Source organism: Ailuropoda melanoleuca, chromosome 10, assembly GCF_002007445.2.
Source record: "Ailuropoda melanoleuca isolate Jingjing chromosome 10, ASM200744v2, whole genome shotgun sequence".
Classification (NCBI taxonomy): domain Eukaryota; kingdom Metazoa; phylum Chordata; class Mammalia; order Carnivora; family Ursidae; genus Ailuropoda; species Ailuropoda melanoleuca.
Genome location: NC_048227.1, coordinates 92,798,618 through 92,820,676, shown reverse-complemented (window position 1 = coordinate 92,820,676; position 22,059 = coordinate 92,798,618). Strand labels below are relative to the sequence as shown.

The 22,059-nt window shown below is 43.2% G+C and overlaps 1 protein-coding gene across 6 annotated transcripts in view; it reads right to left on the bottom strand.

Moving 5' to 3' along the window:
• Positions 1-2,213: 2,213 nt before the first annotated feature.
• Positions 2,214-22,059, bottom strand: part of SASH1 (SAM and SH3 domain containing 1) — a 242,493-nt gene continuing 222,647 nt past the window's right edge. For all 6 annotated transcript variants that reach the window (XM_034669264.1, XM_034669262.1, XM_034669263.1 and 3 more), the window contains 4 exons: positions 18,837-18,950; positions 8,222-9,333; positions 6,784-6,915; positions 2,214-5,628 (listed from right to left, as the gene is read on the bottom strand). In XM_034669264.1, the coding sequence (XP_034525155.1) occupies positions 5,365-5,628; positions 6,784-6,915; positions 8,222-9,333; positions 18,837-18,950 (1,622 nt within the window). In that variant the 3' untranslated portion in view covers positions 2,214-5,364. The remainder of the gene's footprint in view (positions 5,629-6,783; positions 6,916-8,221; positions 9,334-18,836; positions 18,951-22,059) is intronic.

Genomic DNA, 22,059 nt, shown 5'->3' with positions numbered 1-22,059 from the left:
TGGCAGGAGCTGTCCTCACCACTGGGAGAGGCCTGGGGGACACCATGACTAAAGGTTTAGCAGGAACCCCCGAAATGTGAGGACTGCAGTTCTCCCAACGGAAATGCAGTGTGATTATCCAAAAAAGGGGGATTTGGATAGGCCTGGAAAGCAAAGCTCCAGGCTGGCCAACATGTTCAAGGGGAAGCTACAGAGAAGTGAGGGAATGTGTGATGGCCGAGGGGGTCCTGGGACAGGATCGTGAGCATGGGTGGAAGGATTAGATGGAGGGACATCTCTCTAGTCATGGTTGGAGTGAGGAGGAAAAATGAGGTGAGAATGTGGGGGAGTTTGCAAGTGTGCTGAAAGAAGGTCCAGAGAGGAGGCCCAGTGGGAGGTTTCCATTTGTTCTGTTGAAAGGGGAAAGAGATAATCCAGTCACGATGAGAGGCAAGTGGATCAGGAGTTTGGAGGTGCAGGAGATAATTTCTCAGTTAATTTCTCATGCTTTTCAAGGCTTTGTGTTTCTGAGTCTAATGCTCTTAGCACATGGGCACACAGTTATAACTCACATTAGTTACCTCCTCTGACCTTTTTCTCTCAACTGAGTCAGTTTTTCCTCTGGTTCCATAGCCTTCGCACTCATTTCTCTCATTGCTGTGACCTTATTCATTCCCCAGGTGTTGAGAATGAACAGGAAGGTGGTAAAGATTAATCAGCTTAGTCTTAACTGCTGAGGCTCCCACACACGTTCTGGGGTCCTTCCACATTGGACTCAAACACGTTTTGATTAGGACCTTCAGGTGCTTTTGTTCAAGGGCATGAGAGCAGACAGCTACTTCCCCTTTCTCTGGTGTAGTGTTGGGGGCGGGGCACTGTGTGAGGGGAATGCTTGCAAATGAAGCTGCCCTCCATGGTCCTGACCTACACTGGAGTGAGCATGCATCCTCCTCACGCTCACACACACCCTCCAAGGCAGGACTTGTAGTGGGTCCTCGGAGCTAAGAGTAAGAAAGCCATCATTCTGAGGTCTCCAGAATGGCTCCTGTGGTTAAAAATGACCACCACTCTTATGTTTTCTCCATTCCCTAACCAAATGCACGTGCTTTGTAACTTCTAAGTGAACGCAACCTGAGTATCCACATATGGAGTCACAAGAAAGAAGCATCTTTTTTGAATTGAATGGTTGAATTTTAGGAGTCTGAGATAAGTAACCTTACGGTTAGTTCTTTAAAACAATGCACTTCAGATGAACCCCCACACTAACAGTATGTGAAATATCCCCATTTACAAAATGGATTAGGGGGCGCAGAGTAAAACAGTGATTTATAAATAAAACCTATCATGGTAAAGCTTCCTTTAATAAAATCCACCAGTGGATTTAAAATATTCTATCAAAATCTAAACTACACGAAATTTTAACACAATTCCGCATTAGTGACGTAGGTACAAGGGTATTCCTAACAGCTTTTTTGTAACTGCAAGATATTGTCCTTCCACTGAGTGGTGATTAAATTATTGGCATAAGAGAATGTTATGCAGCCTTTAAGAGGATAGAGGAGTCATGACATGGAAAGATCTCCCAGGATACACTGAATGTAAAATCAAGGTGAAGTGTGAAGTATATGCCGTCATTCCTGTATGGAAAAATGCATAAGCCGTTATATTTGTAAATACTTGGAGCAGTTCTGAAAAGCTGTGCTAACACAGGTGATCCTGTTCACCTGCGATGACAAATAGGTGGCTGGGAGGGAGAGGGTCATTTTTTTTTTTTAAATCTCAAGTATGGGTATTACCCATGCAAAATTATTATACAGCCCTTCCCAATTAAAAGTTTTTGTATCGGTTGTGATATACCAATATTGAAAAATGATTTTTGTCAAGTCAATCAATTTCTGTAATATCCCAACCTAGATTTTTTTCTCTCAAAGGTTTGGGTTTTCTGCTGTTTAACTGTGTAATACTGGGTGAGTCAACCACCTACATGGACTCGGGCTTTTCATTTGAAAGTTGGTAGGCTTAGACTACAGATGACTTCCAAAATTCCTTCTGGTCTCAGATGCTGTGGTTATAGGATTTGATTATGCAATATTTGGGAAAAACAATAAATTGGCCAAGAGAATGTCAGCGAGTCTTGGTGATGTGGCAGTCTACAAATGTTTGTATACACTTCATAAATTACCTTTCATTTCTACTCCCTTCATCTTTGAAATACCAAGGAACAACAAAAGAGGCATAGTCAACTGAAGAAATTTATTTTTTTCTAGGTACATAGATGACATAATTATAGACAAGTTTTGATACATAGGAAAACCCTTCTGTCCACCTTTCTCTTTGCTAAATGAATCATCACAATAATTTTTACAATTTTTAAAACAATACACAACTTTCCTGGGCTGAAGCAATCGCAAGGACATATTGGGACTGGTATATTACAGCTACTTACAATGTTTAAGAACAGCAATGGAGAAAAATAAGTTATTTAAATATTGATTTCATATACAGAAAGTGCAATGTTGTTAGTTGTTATATAACTTGCTTGACAGTTTGTTTTATCAATTTAAAATCAAGATAACTCGGACTCACTATATTTTCTGAAAATAATACAGTACACACATGCAGCATTGACTTGGTGAACTGAGTTCTTTTGCTGCAGTAATGAAAGCAAATTTTGCTATGTCAGGAGCTGGTTTGCAATAGACTAGTAATTTCCAATTTCACCCACACCAGGGATCAGGACAGAGAAAAGGGCTGCTAAGGGAAGGCCATGAAAATCTATCTGCTTCTTGGTTATCTGGGAATGTAAATAGTGGTTGGGGCTGGCTGCATTTCTTCTAGACAGCTTTAAAGTAAAAGTTACACACAACGGATGTGTAGCTACCTGAGCCAAACTGCCTTTCTAGGTTTCTTTTGTGCTTTCCAAAGACTACACTTTTCACCCTTCCTCAACATTCTGTACCAAGTGCAACTGATTAAAATTGGATATTGCTGATGCCTAACACCTGTCTCCTGACAGGCGGCCCCTAAACCACCCTAGTCAAATGTCACACACAAACATTCAGGCTTTTCTAGGATCAAATTAAAAGTTTAAAGCAAAAGAAGACCAAACAAATACTAACAATAAAAAAGTTTTGTTTTTTGTGTTTTTTTTTTTTTAAAGCACAATAAAGTAAAAACCCCATCAGACTCCTTTGATTAGGAAGATCTTCCCACTGAAAATCATTCATGGTCCCTGAATTTGATTTTTCTATGCAAAGGCAATGACTTCCAAAGAGTGACAAAAATATGGTTTGGCATTCTCAAAAAAACTCAACTTCAGAAACGTTCCCTTTTCTGGTGCCACTTTTACCGAAATGAAAATCTTACACTGCAAATGAACTAACACTGGGAAATATCACATAAGGTTTCTTCTCCTCCTTTATTCCCTATTGCGTGACTTGTGTGTGGTCACCTTCAACAATGAGCACGATCGCGGAATGTCAGGCCAAGGCACTAGGCAGCAGGATGAAGAGTGTGTGTCCCCGCACCCATGTCCACCACAGCATGAGAGCCACATTTCCACGGCGTGGTCACAGGAGAGCCCTGCAGCCAAGTTATGTTCCACGAGGGCTGTGCGCACAACCCAAGATGGCAAAATGGGCTGTTCTTAAGATTTCAGTAGAAAATTGGCAGCTTTAGCTTTTTATTCTGCATTTCTACAACTACTTCACATGACATCTTATAGAAGGTGAATATTATTGTTGAAGACATTTTTTAAAGGTGTACCAAAGCATGAAAAAATATATTACCTGAGAATATCCTTTTCCTCAGAAACATGGATCCAAGTACAGAGAGCAAATGCTGAAGATGGCTTTGTAAGGAATGAAATCACTTCTTTTTCCCCCGAGGGAAATTGTTTTAATGAGAAGATGAAATGTTTAAGAGCTTTTGATCAAGGCTTTGTGTTCAAAGTGTTTCCATTGTAAATGATCACATTCAGTGCTTAAAATAGTCCTCATGATTAAGAATGTAAAGGAAATTCATGTCGTAAGCAACACGAACCTTAATTTAGTTGCCTAAATTTCTATGTGCTGGAAAAATCAGACACCAGACTAAAAGAGGATGGAAAATGCTACAGTCAGTTGGAAAACAACTGAAAATATGCAAATGCTTAATACATGGCTACCGTGGTTTGTCTGGCTCCAAAATGAACTTTTATCTGAATTAAAAGAATTATCCCAATAGGGAAGGAAAACAATCTCTGAATTATAAAAGTGGAAAGAAAAAAAAAAACCTTTTAAAATATCTTATAAATTGCTTCCCTTTTAAAAACATCTTTCTGAAATATTCAACCACCTTACAATGACCTTGCAAAGCTGATCTGTTAGCTGACAACTGAATTTTGGGACGGACGTGGTCAGGAGTCCAAGTCAATACTGCAGCACGATGACCAATGTGGTAAACAAAATGAAACTGATTAAAATGAAGGTAGTCACTATACACACGCGCGCTCACCCGCGCACATGCATGCACACTCACATACACGCCTGATCTCTGAATTTAAGATGATAGCTTTTTACTGGATTTGTAGTTAGTGTAAAAACTGAAAGCCAATGTGAAGTTTGTGCCTGATAAACACCCCTACAAAATAAGCCATGTTAGAAGGAGGTAATTAGAAAAGCCCATTTTTTTGTGTTTGGTTTTTTTTTTTTGTTTTTTTTTTTTGCTGAAAACATCTCACATGTGTTAGATGGCAGTCTAAGCTGAAGATTGGAAACTATGGTTACAGGGTAGTGAACACTAGGATAACTGCTTCAAAGCTTATATTAAGGCAAATAAAAGCTGATTGCTGGAAAGCAATTATTAAAATGTCTCTTGTTTACTTAGAATAGGATTTTTTTTCCCTAGTGCAGCCAGATTTTCTCATTTTTGAACAAACAGGCATGGTCAATAGTGTACAATGAACTCCCGAGTCTGTTACTTTGGCCTAGCTAAAGCCCGTCTGGCCCTCAGGTATCGTGCAGGGTGACAGATGGAAGGGCAAGGGCGTTACCAGAAACCGAACAGGCTGCCCTTCCCTCTGCTCCCAGCCCTCTCCCAGCACACCAAGACAGACTGGAGGCACAGCATGTGTGGCAAGTTGGCATCCTGGTTCTTTTGTGTTCTGAAAATAAAAATAAGTGCTTGTCTTTTCTTTGGGGGGCAAAGAGAACCACACCAATTTCCTCGAGGGGGCTTTTCTGGAGAAGAGAGGGTCCTCAGTCCTGTGCCAGTTCCATGCTCTGCGTGGCCGCACACTAGGCCTTTTTCTGGATCTGGTCTGCATGTCCCGAGGAGAAGGAACTGCATTAGCACAAGCACAGTGAAAGGGTGGCTCTGGTCCAGGGAGCTCCGTGAGGGGCCTGGCTACATGGCCTCAGGACCTGGTGGCAGTTTGAAGAGTCTGGCTGCAGACACGAGCTTGCTTATGTGTCTCTCCTCTGTGATGCCGGCCTCCTGAAGGCAGGTGTGGGACAGAGAAGGCACTTGGCCCAGTGTGCTGAACCCAGCTTCAGTGAGGGCGCTGGTGTACATGGGCAGACCTATGGAAACCAGCCAATCTGACACAGACGAAACGCATCCGGGAGAGAGGGGCTTTCTACAGATTTCTGTGAGTCCACCACTTGGGATCTGGATAAAGAAAGAAAGCAATTTTATAAAGACCTGACATAGGCTGCTGGAGGGCTCCTTATATACCTAAAAGGAACATGACTCAAATACACTGCCAGACTATTAGACAGCATTCATGCCATGAGATGTCAGAGACCACCAGTAGCCTCAAGAATGCTTTCTCAGCTTCTCAAAGCTAAGAGATATCTTCAAGGAAGTTTTTCAGGTTCTAGAAAGTACTTGGAATTAGATATAACCCTAATTATGTGTCCAAGTCTCCAAACTATAAGCATTTCTATACTCTGCTATTTTGTCTCCTAGTGATCTGCTCTTCAAGTAAATCCCTACGTGATTCCAAAGGCAGGCCTGGGCGGTAGTGCAGCAGAATGGGTAGCGTTTTTTATACTCCGTGGGTAGAGTTTTTATAAAACAGATTTTCCACTGTACTTTCAATCTGCATTAACCAGAAAATTAAATATTTTACCAATGTAGTTCTAAAGAAATTAAAACACAATAATACCAAGTGTTGGCTAGGGCAGGAAAATGGAGATTTACACTTGACTTCTGAGAAGACGAAGTGCTCATCTTTGAGGAAGGTCATCTACTTGTAGTATGCAAATCCTTGAGATTTGGGCAGGCTTGTGTAAGCAAACCCCCTTTAAGGAATATATACTCAGAAATTAACCTTGGGAGTTTACAAAGATTTATTATATATTTAACAAGAGTTCTTTACTAAATTCTTTGAAATAGTAAGTTCGGGAAAAATTTAAATGTTTCAACAATATAGGATTGGCTAAATGAGGGCACATTTACTAGAGCATTTTGACATATTGATAAAAGAATGTTTAGTAACAGATTCATGATCTGATAACTGAAAACAGGTTTCAAAACTGTACATTTACTATTGTATGTGCAAAGAAATGACTGGACAGATTTTTAAAAACTTTTTCATAGTGCCAGGATTATGGATCATTCTCCTTTTTCCTTCTCTCCAAAACTGTATTTTTAAAACTCTGTAGGCTGAATATGTTTTCCTTCCCCGCCAGGTGTCTCCTTTGGATAGCTGCACTGAGCCCAGGGCTACTTGGGGCTTGCCAGCACGCTCATCAGTCAGCACTCTAACTAAATGGACTTCAAAAGCCGAGCCAGGGGAGACCCCAAGTGCCAGCCGCTCACCGCCATACGGTGCTGTTTCCGCAGTAGCTTCACGCGGATCTGGTCCATGTTGGTGGCAACGTCCCTCTCGGGCTGATCTAAGTCTTCGGCGTATCTCTGCACCAGGGCTTCAGGAATCCCACAGCGGCCGTGCTGCAGAGGGGAACAGAAACGTGCCATCAAGGGTTGCAAGGAGTTATTTCTTCAAGAACAGCAAACACAAGGTAGGATAAGACACAGGTAGCTACTGACAAGTATCACCAAAAGTTTTCCTTTGAAATGAGTATATCTAGTCAGGATGGATGTTTTAGAATATGTTTCCATTTTGATCTGATTCTGATGAGCTCTAGGGAAATGTTCTGAAACGTAAGTAAAGCAGAACATAATCATCTTGTGTTATTTGAGCCAAGGACCTCACCTCACTTCAGTGGATCATTTTGCACAGTGGTACCGAAGACAGTGTCCTAAACTTCCCAGGAGAAGGGCAGACTTGCGCCCCACAGGTAGTCTGTCCGCGCTGCGAGATCTCTTTTATACCGCCAGGCCCTAGGCCAGCAGTTACTATAGAGTACAGTTCTCACCACTTTCCATTCTGAGGGGTTTATTCACTAAATATCGAAGAGGGGGGGCAAGAGGTGGAGGATCGTATTGTAAGGCATTTGTGGTCAAAAAATTTTATAACAAGGACTCCCAGGAATGCATTATCACAGAATACACATTTCTGGGAATAATGCAGAGCTACATCTATTATCATTTGTCTTCCAAATCATTTTGGTATTGGCAGATCTACTCTTTTTTTTTTTCTTTCAAATAAGCAATGAGTTTTCATTATATGAGTTTAAATGAGTTTTCTTGGTGTTTTTGGTACAGTGGGAGATCTCATTATAATCATTCCCCCCACTACTCATATAGATAACTATACGATATAATTACATCTGAAAAGGGTTCTGTAATTTTCCAAGTGTGTTCACATTTATTTGCTCCTAATAATACCGCAGAAGGTAGTTATGCAGTTATTATTAATCCCATTTTACAAATAGGAAATGAAATGGGGATTTGTTAACATCTACAAACATACAGGTTCAGTAAGACATGGAAACTGCAATTTAGGTCTGTTCACTAAGCCAGCCCCTTCTGGAACCAGTTGTAGTACTCTTTGATAGCTCTCCCTGTAAAATATGGCTGCTAAAAATTAAATTAAAAATAAGCAATAAAAGGGGGGGGGCAGAAAGAGGAAAGAAAGGAAAAGTCCAAGGCTGTATTTGGGTTTCATCTGGATGTGGCTCCCATTCATCCCAGCGCCTGGCAGCAGAGGGCCCAGCTCGGGGCTCCTGTCTTGCCCCGCCCCACCCCACCGTCAAAGGGGCCCCTGCCACCAGGCCAGCTCTGTGGGGCAGCTGTGCGGTTCTCACCCGGCTGCCTGACTTAAAGCAGCAGAGGCCCGTAAGGCCTTTGGTACCTTATCAGAATAGGGCTCCTCAGTGAGATCGATGCCTTCAGCCTGTAACTTGTTTTCTGTGAGCATTTCCAGATCCACTCCCCGAGCGCAGAAGACCTTCCTGGTCAGAGCCGGGCCCAGCTTCACGCCATGCTCCTGGAGGCTTGTGCTCTCCGGGAGCTCGGACAGCCAGGGCGGTGGCCGTGCGCTCGGTGGGCTGCCAGGCTCCTGTCCTGAGGGAGGCCTGGAAGCCTGAGGTGAGTGACAGTCACTGGGGCTGCCTTTCTTCATGGGAAGGCTTGGCGTGTCGGGGCCAGGAAGGCTAGGGTGGAGTCCGTTGGCCAGGCGCTCTCGGCTTTTCTTGGCAGGGACAGGCGGAGGCTGGGCGGGGTGCTTGGCCTGCACTCTCGCCTCGGGGCCCCTCTGCTCGGCATCTAAGCCTTCTTTGGTGCCCGGGGGGTGATAGGTTCCTTCGAAATCGAGTCCTTTCCTGTGGCCCTCAAGAGGCGTCCTTGTTAAACTGTGTTTAACTCCAGGGGGCTGAGCATCGTAGTTTCTGGGCAAACACGGAGGAGGTGACGTGCCACGGGACGAGGCTGTGATTGAGCCGTCCGGTTTCTTAGTAGCCGTCTTCTGAGGTCCAGAAAATCTCTTGCTTTGGGTCAGTAGCAGTGCAGTGTCAACAGCAGGATCTCGTCCGGGGCTTTGAACCTTCGCGATGGAGGGGGTTGTCTTTTGTGGCACTTGCGGTACAATCTGAGGGGAGGGGTCTGTCACCTCGCCAGGCACATCCTTCTCAGCAGCAGGCTCTCCTTGAAGGTCATCCAGGGAATGGGATCGGGGCCAAGTTTCCACGGTCTGGGGGTCCTCCAGGGTCTCACAGCTCCGACAGATGGAAACAGGGAGGCTTCTTCGGTTTTTGTTGAGACCAGTCCCACAGGGCTGGTCACAGCACTTGGAAGCGTGAGGGGGCAGGCCCCTGCCCAACCAGCCCTCCTCCCCCTGCTTCAGTGCGTCCCCCGACTTGGTTAAAGGCAGGGTTGGGTAGTTGCCCAGCTGATTCCTGTTGAAAGACTTTAAGCTGGACTCTGTTGACGACTTGACAGAGAGAAGGCCAGGCTTCCGAGTCTTGCCTGTGAGACAAGGAAATATTTTACAGTCATTTAAAAAAAACAAAAAACAAAAAACAAAAACCCAAATCAAACTAATGTGCTGACGTAATTGAACTCTCCGACTCGTGTGTCCCATTGTTGAGTTATACTAAGGACAGAAAAATCATTATTTATGACATTGGGTGATAGAGGGTTATTAAGTCCCCATTTTTATTTTTAGAAAGAATTCTCAGACTTAGTAATGGACTCATAGAGACTGAAATTAATTGTTGTGACGAAAAGAAATAGGCTGCGTCAGGCGGTAAAATAAATCTAGGCCTAATGTCTGTTCCTAGCTGCAATCAGTGTGGAAGAGGTTAGATCATCCGTACCCCGTTTAGAAACCACACGACGGCATTTCTGTTTAGGGAGGACAATTTCCTAAGATCAGGGTTGCAAAGGGCTGTGGACTGAATTCTGTCAGTGTGCCCCCTAGTTCACTGGTGACCACGGGACTCTCGAAGTACACCTCCTGCTAAGTTCTCCGCTCTTACTGGTTTGGTGGTGTTTGTGAAGTAAATGCATCCTAGAAACAGTCAACCAACCTTGGTACAAGTAAGTAAACAAGCTTCACTGAGTATTTTGACTGAGGCAATCTATAAAGTACTGATATGGTTCTAATTTCCAGGGGGCAACAGCCCTGATTAAAATCAACTGTCAGGCTGGTACCTTATTATTAGGCAGATGTCATCTACTAATTTGATGGCTGTTAGTTGAGGTCAACTGCTAGTATTGCTTGATAACTGAGAATTTACTTCGTGTGGTCAGGAACTGTGCTAAATGCTTCATCAGTGCTTGTAACACATACACACATCCCATAATTAACTGTCCTTTGCTATATTTTGGCTAATCCCATGTTTGATGTGTGCTCTGACGATGGGCTGAAATGGCCGAGGAGAAAACCCCCAGATAATCCTGCTATTCCAGGCTGACAGAAAAAGATAAAAATTGTAAACCCATGTCACATTTGGAAGGTACAAAGAAATGGCAGGCTGTAATCTCTGAAAGACCACTATCTTGTAACTAAAGGCTTTCTTCCCGGTCTATTATTTCAGTAAACATTTCTAATGAAATACTTTAATTTAGAATTTTGACATCTCCCATTAAGTACTCTCAGCCTTTCAATAAAAAGGCAGTAAGGAGAAATCAGGGGGTGGATGGATGTGATTAGGAAGGAGGAGTAGGGATGGTGCCCACTCTAAGAATCTGGACATGGATACTTTCAGGTAAATGAAAGACATTCTCTCATAAAACCTCTGTGTGCGTGCTGTACACCCGAGGGAAAACGAACAAAGAGAAAAGGCCAGGGCACTGGGACATTACTATTGGATTGGCCATTACTGGCAGAGAAAACCAGATTCCTTCCAAGATTCCAGTTTTCTACCAAACTCACTCTAATTCCAAGCTGATACTACTAAATGTATGATGTCAGGCATAACTCCAGACACTAAGACTGATGGATAAGAATGGGAGCTGCCTCAACCAGACTTACTAATGGCCCCATCCTTTTAAATCAGACACAAATCAACATGTGAAGTATTTTGCACTTGGCAAAGCAGAGGCATTGTCAAATGGCCTCGGTCCTCCCTTCCGGATAATAACGTGAAGCCTCAGCCCCTATCTGCCTGTGTGTTAGCAACATGCTAAGCACCTTGGGTATTATTTCATCGCGACATGGAGAAAGTTAGCCCAGTGTTACTCCTAAGTATACTAACCACGGTCCCATTTTATTAGTCATGACAGATAAATGGAAAAGGGAAATACTTCTTCATAAAGCATATCCTGCTAAACCTCAAGTGTAAAAATCGGTTAAAACAAAAAATTCTTAAAGCTGTTTTAGTATAAATTTTAGATATATGGCTTTCCTTCCCTTTAACAGTTCATAGAAACTGTGAGTCTTGATTATACTTCCACATTCTACTTGTACTGGAAAGATCCCCGAAGTGACCTTGCAGGTGAGGCATGGCTTGCCAGTGTCTATCGCCCCTTAGCAAGTACACCTGGATTCTTTTGAGCATTAAGTCGGCCAGTGTTACCTGTGAAATCCTTACAATCCAAAAACAGTTTGGAGAATGAAATTCCTGAAAATGTTTGGATATGGAAAGGTTATTAACAGGAAAGAAAAAGCCTTCAGGACTTACAGGAGGACTTAGATGTTTACTGGAATTCGGGAGTCCCTGTGCCTCAGCGCTCTAGGTGGCGGGTTCTCTAGGGTTCAATCATATTTCCCGGTGTACAGTACAATGATTCAATGATTCCATACACTTCTAAGCACTCGTCAAGTGTACTGTTTATCCCCTTTATCTCTTTCACCCATCTCCCCACCCACCTCCCCTTTCTCTGTATTTAAGTATCTCTCTGCTCGTTTTGTTTCTTAAATTCCACATATGAGTGAAATCATATGCTATTTGTCTTTCTCTGAGTGATTTATTTCACTTAGCAGTATACCCTTCAGGTCCATTCATGTTGCTGCAAACGGCAACATTTTATTCTTTTTTTTATGGCTAAGACCGCATTGTGTACATATATAGCACATCTTCTTTATCCATCTGTCAGTGGACATGGGTTGCGTGCATATCTTGGCTATTGTAAATAATACTGCAATGAGCATAGGAGTGCAAATATCTATTCAAATTAGTGTTTTCATTTTCTTTGGGTAAATACCCAGTGGTGATATTACTGGATCACATGGTAATTCTACTTTTAATATTTTTTTAAAGATTTATTTATTTTAGAAAGAGAGCATGAGCAGGGGGAGGGGCAAAGGGAGAGCAGCAGACTCCCCTCTGAGCATAAAGCCTGACTCAGGGCTCCATCCCACCACCCCGAGATCATGACCTGAGCCAAAATCAAGAGTTGGATGCTTAACCAACTGAGCCACCCAGGCACCCCTCCTCTTTAACTGGTAGAATTCACCTGTGAAGCCATCTGGTCCTGGACTTTTCTCGGTTGAGAGTTGTTTTTTGTGTTTATTTTTAATTTAATTTTTTTATTTTTTTTAAGAGACAGAGCACCTGTGCATGTGCAAGTCAAGGAGGAAGGGAAAGAGAGAATCTTAAGCAGGCTCCACGCTCAGCATGGAGGCCCATGCGGGGCTGGATATCACAACCCTGAGATCATGACCTGAGCCGAAATCAAGAGTCAGATGCTTAACAGACTGATCCACCCAGGCGCCCCTTGTTGAGAGTTTGTTTTGTTTTTTTAAATTACTGATTCAATGTCATTACTAGTAGCATTGTTGATGGTATAGTGGTGAGCAAAACTGCCTTCCAATTTCATTGCTAGTAAGTGGTCTATTCAAATTTTCTATTTCTTCCTGATTCAGTCTTGGAAGGTTGGGTTTCTGGGTTGTCCAATTTGTTGGCATATAATTTTTCATAATTTTTTATCCTTTGTATTTCTGTGGTATCAGTTGTTCTTTCTCCTTCATTTCTGATTTGAGTCCTCTCTGTTTGATGAATCTGGAGAAAGATTTATCAATTTTCTTGATCTTTTCAAAGAACCAGCTCCTGATTCTATCTGTTCCATTTTTTTAGTCTTTATTCATTTATTTCTGCTCTAACCTTTGCTTCCTCTACTGGGCTTTCTTCTTCTTTGTCTAGCTCCTTTAGATATAAGGTTAGGTTGTTGGAGATTTTTCCTACTTCTTGAGGTAGGCCTGTGTTGCTATAAACTCCCCTCTTAGAACAGCTTTTGCTGCATCCCAAAGATTTTGGACCATTGTGTTTTGATTTTCATTTGTCTCTATGTATTTGTTGATTTCCTCTTTGATTTCTTGACTGACCCATTTGTTGTTTAATAGCATGTTATTTAGCTTTCATGTATCTGTGTTCTTTCCAGATTTTTTCTTGTGGTTGATTTCCAGTTTGATACCTTTGTGGTTGGAAAAGATGCCTGTTATCATTCCAACCTTTTTGTGAATTTGTTGAGACTTCTTTTGTGGCCTAACATGTGATCTGTTCTGCAGAATGTTCCAATGTTCCGTGCACTCAAATGTGTATTCTGTTTTTGGGTGGAATGTTCTGAATATATCTATTAGGTCCATGTGACCCAATGTGTCATTCAAAACCACTGTTTCCTTGTTGGTTTTCTGTCTAGATAATCTATGCATCAACGTAAGTAGGGTGTTCAAGTCCCCTACTATTTTCGTATTACTGCCAATTTCTTCCTTTATGTCTGTTAATATTGCTTTATATACCCAGGTGCTCCCATGTTGGGTGCATAAATGTTTGCAGTTGTTATATACTCTTACTGGATTGTTCCTTTTATCATATGTAGTGCTCTTCTTTGTATCTTGTTACACTGTGGATTTTAAAGTCTTTTCGTTCCAATATAAATATTGCTACACCAGCTTTCTTTTCACTTCCATTTGCATGGTAAATGTTTTTCTATCCTTTCACTTTCACTCTGTATGTGTCTAGGTCTGAAATAAGTCTCTTGTAGGTAGCATATAAATGGGTCTTGCTTTTTTATATTAAGTCACCCCATGTCTTTTGATTGGAGCATTTAGTCCATTTACATTCAAAGTAATTATTGGGGTGCCTGGGTGGCTCAGTTGGTTAAGTGTGTGCCTTTGGCTGAAGTCGTGATCCCAGGGTGCTGGGATGGAGCCCCATGTCGGGCTCCCTGCTCAGCAGGGAGTCTGCTTGTCCCTCTGCCCCTCAACCACTTGTGCTTGCTCTCATTCTCTCAAATAAATACTTATTGCCATTTTGTTACTTGTTTTACAGTTGTTTTAGTTCTTCTCTGTTCCTTTCTTCTCTTAATCTCTTCCTCTGTGGTTTGATAGCCTTCTCTAGTGATATGCCTCGATTCCTTTCCCCTTATTTTTACATATCTATTACAGGTTTTTGATTTGTGGTTACCATTAGTTTGATATATAACATCCCATGCACAGAGCAGTCTATATTAAGTTGACGGTCACTTAAGTTTGAAATCATTCTAAAAGCACTAAATTTTGACTCGCCCCCCAACCCCATGTTTTATGTATATGATGTCGTACTTTACATCTTATTTTGTGAACCATTTGACTGATTTTTACAGATACAATTGATTTTACTGCTTTTGTGCTTTAACTTCAGTACTGGTTTTATACGTGATTGATCTACTTTTATGTTTGTATTTATCTGTGAAATTTTTTCCTTTCATAATTTTCTTACTCCTGATTATGGTGTTTCCTTTTCACTCAAAGAATTCCCTTTAGTGTTTCTTGTAAGGCTGGTTTAGTGGTGATAAACTCCTTTAACTTCTGTTTGTCTGGGAAGTGCTTTATCTCTCCTGCTATTCTGAATAATAGCCTTGCTGGGTAGGGTATTCTTGGTTGCAAGTTTTGTTTTGTTTCCTTTCAGCACTTTGAATGTATCATGCCACTCCCCTCTGGCCCCTGCAATGTTTCTGTTGAAAAATCAGCTGATACAGTCTTATGCGGTTTTCCTTATATGTTAACTGTTCACTCTTGCCGCTTTAAAAATTCTTTGTCACTATTTTTTGCCAATTATTACATGTCTTGGTGTGGACCTCCTTAGGACTGATTTTGTTGGGGGCTCTCCCTATCTCCTGGATCTGGACATCTGCTTCCTTCCCCAGATTCAGGAAGTTTTCAACTACTATTTCTTAAAATCAATTTTCTGCCCCCTTTTCTCTCTCCTCCTGGCTGAGGGCTGCTGTCACACTCAGCTGTAGGGTGCTCTCCCCATGTTGTCCAGAGAGGCTTTTGTTGGTGGGCAGGGCTGGCAGTCAGGCCAGATGCCTGCCAGAGCTGCAGATGCATTGATCCGTAGGGCACTCACCCTGTACCGCTGGTTGTAAGGTTTGGCTGCTGCGGCTGAGTGTACTGGGGTGTGTGATTATCTTCCCCTCTCTGCGGGGCAGGAGTCACTTTGCAGAGGCAACAGTCCCTGCCAGGGCTGCTTCTAGAAGGCCTGGCAAGATCCGCTTTGGAGGGAGTCCTGCCAACTGAGGTGGTCTGCATGGGGCAAGTCTATAGGAGAACACGGGGGCAGGGTGCGTGGTGTTGGTGAGGGTGGTGGAGAGAGTGTTCACCCGGTTTCCTGCAGGTGGTCCAGGTGGGAGTGGAGGCAATGGCACCAGCTGGCTATTGTTCTTGGAGAAGTCTCCTAAAGATCCCTGTCTCTCCAGCACCCATTCTGAGATGAGTAAATCAATCTGCGCACACACCCCAGGTGCTTTTCAAACTGCTGCCTTTATGCTGTATCTCGGCAGGCTTGTTGAGGACTATTTCCTATCCCCCTCGGCTCTCCAGGAGCTGAGCCACTGATTTTTAAAGTAGCTGGAGTTAAGCCCAGCTGGTTATTAAAAACTCGCAAACTTGAGACCCACTGGTTTTCAAAGCCATCTTCCATCACAGGTCCCCCAGTCTGTTCTCGGGTGCTTGTGGTGTTTCTCCTGTTTGTTTGTGGTTAGTCTCTCCAGAGTTCGGTTCCTGACCATGCCTCCACCCCTCCCACCTTTTTGATACATCCTTCTCTCGAGAGTTAACTGGAAAGTCTGTTTTGCCCATCTTTGGGTGGTTTTCTGGGTTGGAGGCTCTGATGTGGCTGTTACTAGTTGTGTCTATGGGACAAGGCGAGTTTAGGGGCCTCGTACTCTGCCGTCTTCCCAGAAGTCCTCTAGGTGGGTTTTCAGTCCCATCTTAACTGAGGCTGCTGTAACACTAGGGTTTCAGGAGAACCACTATCATCTTCCCAAATTGATGAAACACTTCGGTAGAGTTCATGGATCAAATTTTGAGGTCCCCAAAATGCTCATTGGAATTGCGATCAGGGTGAGGTGAGGAAAGAGCCTGGGGGCGCACAGGTGGAGGTAAGTACCTGAGAGTGAGTACCTTGAAGTCTGCACCCTGCCCATTCGCTCCCCCCACTCTCGTCCTGGTTTTAGAGCCCATAACGGTTTGTTTAAATTGACCTACAGTAAGAAACACATTTTACATTCAGCCAGTACACACACATGTGCACAGAGAGACATACACATTGAACCAAAGATTACAAGTAATGGTATCAGTCTTACCTTTGGAATGCACTGTGGTATTTTCTATTTTATTTTACAAAACTGCTATTCATGACCCTCTAAACTGATTCTACAATCCACTAATGAATTGCAACCTTCAGTTTAAAAAGCTTTGCTTTACTAGGTGCTCAATATTTTAACAGATGGGCTACTTGACAGCATTCCGCTGGCAGCTAAAAACTATCAACCCTGGGCATTTTTCACGATGGTCTTCCTGTGTTCTGTCAACAGAACTTCAGGGGATCCTTCACTACTGTCTCTTGTCTTGCTCTGGTGGGAGTCTGGGGGCCACAACAGGAAGCCAGAGCTACCCAGGGCAAAACAGGATGCACCGGACCCCATTTAACATAAGCTGCATTTGAGACAAGGAGGCTTCCTGAAATTCCCTACTGACTGCCTCCCCGTTGGGACAGGGGGGAAACAAGATGCTTGGGCTTCAGCTCACCCTCCACCTCAGTAATTGCTCTGCACGCAGGCCAGACCCCGGAGGCAGAGGCCTTGACGATACTGCTGCTTTTGTGACCCTGATGGATGGTCTACCTGGGAAGTTGTTTTCCTTAAGGACCTAATAGCTCCCAACACTCAAATGCTGGTTTGTACTGTGAAGAGAAAAGGACATGGGAGATGCACAATTTAGGTTTTACAGCTGCAGGTATTTGGGATACAATTTATTTACCTCATATGGCAGACAGGAGGAGCAGAGTAGAGACTGACTGCGGACTAAGAGGAGAGGTCAGAAAGGAACAGATGATTGCCAAGTTCCTAATGGTAACAGATTCCTCCTTTTTCAGAAAATCGTACTTTTAAAATCAGGTATTTTCAAAGCAAGAGTATCCTTTTTACTGAAGCTTCATTTATAAAAAGATCAAAGCCGAAGTGTAGAGGTGCCTCAAGGCCAAGGCCAGGTACGGCCCCACCCTGTATGTGGCTGCCAAGCCCCTGGGGGCCCTGAGGCACGCAGGATGCCACAGACCAAGGCTTATGGGTTGCCTAACAAGCACTGGCTCCTTTAAACCCACCTCACATTCATCACTGCAGTCAATGAAAATACTTTCCTAGCGAGAACTAGAACAGCTTGGTTTAAGATTTGAATTGGGGGGGGGGGCGTAGCAGAGATATCACGTTCTTAACAGTCAAGTGGACCAGGCAGAAAAGATGGGGGAAAAAAAAAGTCACACTGACTTTGAAAACATCTTGCTTTTAAAGTGCTTTCTGGTGTGAGTGGTGGACTTCTGGCAGTTTTATCCTTGCTCGTATACTGTCATGCTGCTTTTCCAAGTGAAATTTATGGCTGATCCTGTTGTTCCAAAACCTATCTATTGAACATCTTCTGTGTGTGTATGATTATGAAGGATCTATTATAAGTGGAGCACAGATTCAGACCGTGTTTGTCATTTGCAGTGAGTCTGGCACTCCATACTCCAAATCACGCCAAAAACATATTCTCTAATATTCCAGTGAGGAGACCATGCGTGGGCCTGGCCGACTGATGTGAAGTCTGGGGACATAACACGGAGCCCCAGTCATGCTCGCTGAGGGAGAAGGAAGTACCATATTAGACGTAGGTAGTTGGGGGATATCTAGCTAGCCTGAAGTTTTGAGATGGTTTTTTTTAAAAAAAAAAAAACAAAACAGAATTGTAGTATTTTAAGATAGAACCCTATACCCTGTATTTATTCAGAGATGTAGCTTCCACAGAAAGGAAGCAGAGGCCGTTTGGATAAAGTCAGTCTGTTCACTTATTTCAGAATGAATGTGGATGTTTGTGCACTGTCCTCTTTGATGTACTACAGAATCTCTCTGTTCATCAAAGGAGTGCCTGTGACCGTGAGCCACAAGAGAATAAGCCTGCTCCACTGGGCAGTGTCCCAACACCAAGGGCCGCCGCGCTTGGGCTGACTGCCCAGTTCACGGTCCAGGTCTAATACATGCTAGGTATTAACGTATCATTGCACTTAGAACAATCTGTGAGAAAGAAAGTCATTTACTACTTCAGTGATGAGGAGGCTCAGAGATATGAAGTCATCTGACCAAAATCCTGGGCTTGTAGATGCTCTAGTCAGGGTTCAGACCCCCAGGACCAGGACTTCTGGTTCTAGACCCCACTGCTCCTTTCATGATCTACCCTGTGGCTCAGGTGCTAAGAGCTTCAGGGCAACGGGAAGTTGAGGGTCCTATCTCTGACACACAAGTGTCTTACACTCTCCATTTATGTGCGAACTGGGATGGATGATTGAGAAGATCACTATACTCAATTCTCAAAAACATCTGTTGCCTAGTTTCTTGAGAGATGCTCAGGCTTTTTAAGAATCTTAATTAAGCACCAGTAATCCTGGAAAAATTCTCCCTATTACCAGTATCCCCAAAAGCATTTCTCGGGCTGAGGAAGAAAAGAGTCATAAATGACCCAAATGGCTTGCTTATGAAGGCGCACTCGTAATTATCTGTGTGGCCATTACCGTGTTCCAGGTTCTCGCTGCTCTCATAGCATCCCGAGTCTCTGGGAGAGCATCCACTCAAGCCCGGGCTGTCCACCAGCAGCTTCTCCTGGGATCCTGACTGGTCACTGTTACCTAGAGAAGGTAAACACACAGCACAGAATCATAAAGGGAAGGGAAAACAGAGTTTCAAAGTCAACCAAATCTTTATTTTATCCTGCTATCCCCAAACGTTTTTAAGCCTTGAACTTCTGAAAGAGAAGTGTTTTAAAGTGAATGAAATAAAAAGGAATGGAGGAGAGCAGAACATATTTTGCATAAGGTATAATAAATATGGTATTATTCAGGTGGAGATAATAAATTCATGGTTTACTGATAATTTCAGAGGTGATGATAAATTCAGAGGGAGAGTATGTAGTTGCAGGTTGTGTCTTTCCAGTTACCCAGAGGGTGACTCTGGCTTCAGGCCAGTCAGGAAGGAGAATTCAGAGCACTGTGTGAGCAGTCAGGGAAGCTTTCTGAGAGACGGTACCGTGGACTGAAAGCCAAGAGTGAATAGCCCCCTTCACACGCAGGTTACCTTAAGATTTGTCTTCCAAGTTGTCACCAGTTTTCCCAATTTGGAAGCCAATGTGAAAGTAAATGGTAAATGAAATACTGAATTTTATTACAATCTGGGAGCATTCTTAGGTCTTGGTGACAAGCACTGGCTCTTGTGTTCTCTCAACAGGAGTAAAGCTGGCAGATGGGGACTTGAACCCCTAACCTGATGGGGGCACACGTTAAATCCTTTTGTTTTTGTTGTTTGTGGTGTTAAAAGGTTTTCTTTCCTCTCTGTGTGTGTTTGGGGTCAGCATTTCTAGTCCCCGTACACAAAGGTAAGACAGGAAAAGTTCAGGAAGCCTCTAACTTGGACGGAGAGCCATGGACACTCTTCACGTGGGTGTCTGAAAGAAGCCTCTGAAGAGAAGTACCTGGTGTTGCTGTCCAGGGAAAGTGCCTAAAGTCAGTCACATAAGAAATAAGGGGGAGGGGACTTCATCACCCAGCCACGTCACCCACACATTCTATGAAGAGGGCACATAAGGCCTTACATGGGAGCGAGGTTACATGAAGAACATCTCTGTATTACTATGCAGAGAAAGTACTTGGTCACATAAAACAGAAACCAAGAAAACATTTTCTGCATAAATGGCTTTAATTTATTTTCCTTTCTCTTCACTGCCCCTCCCCTGACCACATACATAAAGAAAAAAAAAAAACAGAAATGTGATGCCATTTTTTAGGTCATTAAAAAATAGGAAGGCAGATGACTGCCATTCCGCAGTGTGCCAGCTGTCCCTCTTGCCCGCTCTCCATTTCCTGTTTGCATTTCTCACATGGAAAGCGTTTTCTGACACTAATCATGGCAGAGTAAGCCCTTAAAGAAGAACCTCAAATTAAGAAGTGCTATTTTTTTAAAAAGACTAATGAAAAATTAATTGGAAGCACAACAGCAAAACCTTCACCTTCCCCCACACAAAAAGTAGAACATTCTAGAGTGATGTCCTCATTATGTGGAAGAGTCTGTGGATTTGAAGTAGCCTTTGTCCTCATCTAGTATGTTATTTAGGAAAATGATACATGTAAAATGAAGGCTTTGAGCTATCAGTTACAACCCAGGAAGAGGAATCAATGTAGTTTGTCCTTGGCGAGACAGTTCAGTGCACCGCCTCAGCCAAAACAGACTCCAAAGTGCTGACCAACGGGAATAAAAGAGAACACTTGTCCCCATCAGTGTATGAAAATGCAGACTGTGTCTTCAGGGCTGCCAGCCTCACCAGACACAGCCAGGGTACCTGAAGTTAGGGGGGGAGAAGGGATGCCTCACACTGCCTGAAAGCCAGTTCAGAGGATACAGTCTGAGGCCTATGTTGAGGGGCTCTGGTCACTTCCTGAAAGATCCATTCAGCAGCTACTTAGCAAGACTCCAACTATCAAGTTTAGGAAAAGCCCCTAACACTAAAAGCCAGTATTGACCAAGTAACTCACCCTCCTTCATTAGGGAGAGCTCTTAGATGGTCTGCAGATTCAAGGCCATATCCTTTCCCCCACTTACTAGCATGAATGCCAAGGTACAAAGGAGAAGAGAGAAGGTGAGCTTGAACCATAAAAGTTCTCATAGTCAAATAAGCTCGGAGGACTGGGTTTGGAGGGCTGAAACCCCATTTGGGCCTGAAGGGACTCTGGGTTAAAGCCCTCCCTCATCTCACATAGACACAGGGAGGAAGAATATGCTAAGATAGGGAGATAGTGAAACATCAGAAGATGCTTGTGCATAAGGACACATGCCGCTTTCTGGAGTGCAGTTACCTCAGGAAGGAAGAGGGAATGGAATTCTTGGATAGCAGGCCTTTCAGTGAGCTTGTAACGGTTACTTGTATTTCTTTAAAAAAGAATTAAAGCAAATATGCCAAAATGTTAGCTTTAGTTGGATTTAAGAAGTAGATATGTGGATTTGTTTTTTCTCTGTACTTTTCTGTATATTAGAAATAATTGCCAATTAAAATTCTTATTAAAATAATTTAAAAAGAGCTTTTATTTGGCAGGCCCAGGACAGTGGTTTTGCTGTCAGTGTAGGAAATGCTATCAGACAGAGTCTTTTCTGAATGGAACCCTGTACAAAGGCCTGCATTCCCCATGACCGATGTGCAATGAGAGAGACTGGTAGGTCTGACTGCCAAGCAAAGCTCTTGGGGGTGGCTGAGCTAGAAGGTATCCCAGACCTCAGTAGATCTCTGGGTCGGTCTAGTGCATAGAAACTTAGCTTGACAGAAATCTGTGGTGTCCTTTAGGTTATCAGTTACTTCCTAAACACAATCTAACTGCACTGAATGTAAAATCTTATAATCTGAGGATAGGTCTGGACCTAGACAGTTGGCACTCATAGGCACCTCGGAGCCCCCGAAGCATTTGTTTGAGAACCAGGAAAAGGAAGGGCTACTTTATGCATTAGGGATAGTCTAAGCAAGGGCATCGCATAGACTGGAAGTGGTATTTAGAAAGAAGCAGAGAGCCCTCCTTAGACTTCTGAGTATGCATCACGATAGGCAGATTCCCTGGTGCAAACCTCAGGACATGCTCCTGGGAGGGGCGATGAATCTGAGCCAACGTGGCAGGAAAGAGACTAAGCGCAGATCCATCTTGTCTTATCCTCAGGGTTTAGCTCCGCTCCTCCTGTGTTCTGAATGCTACAGGAATGTAA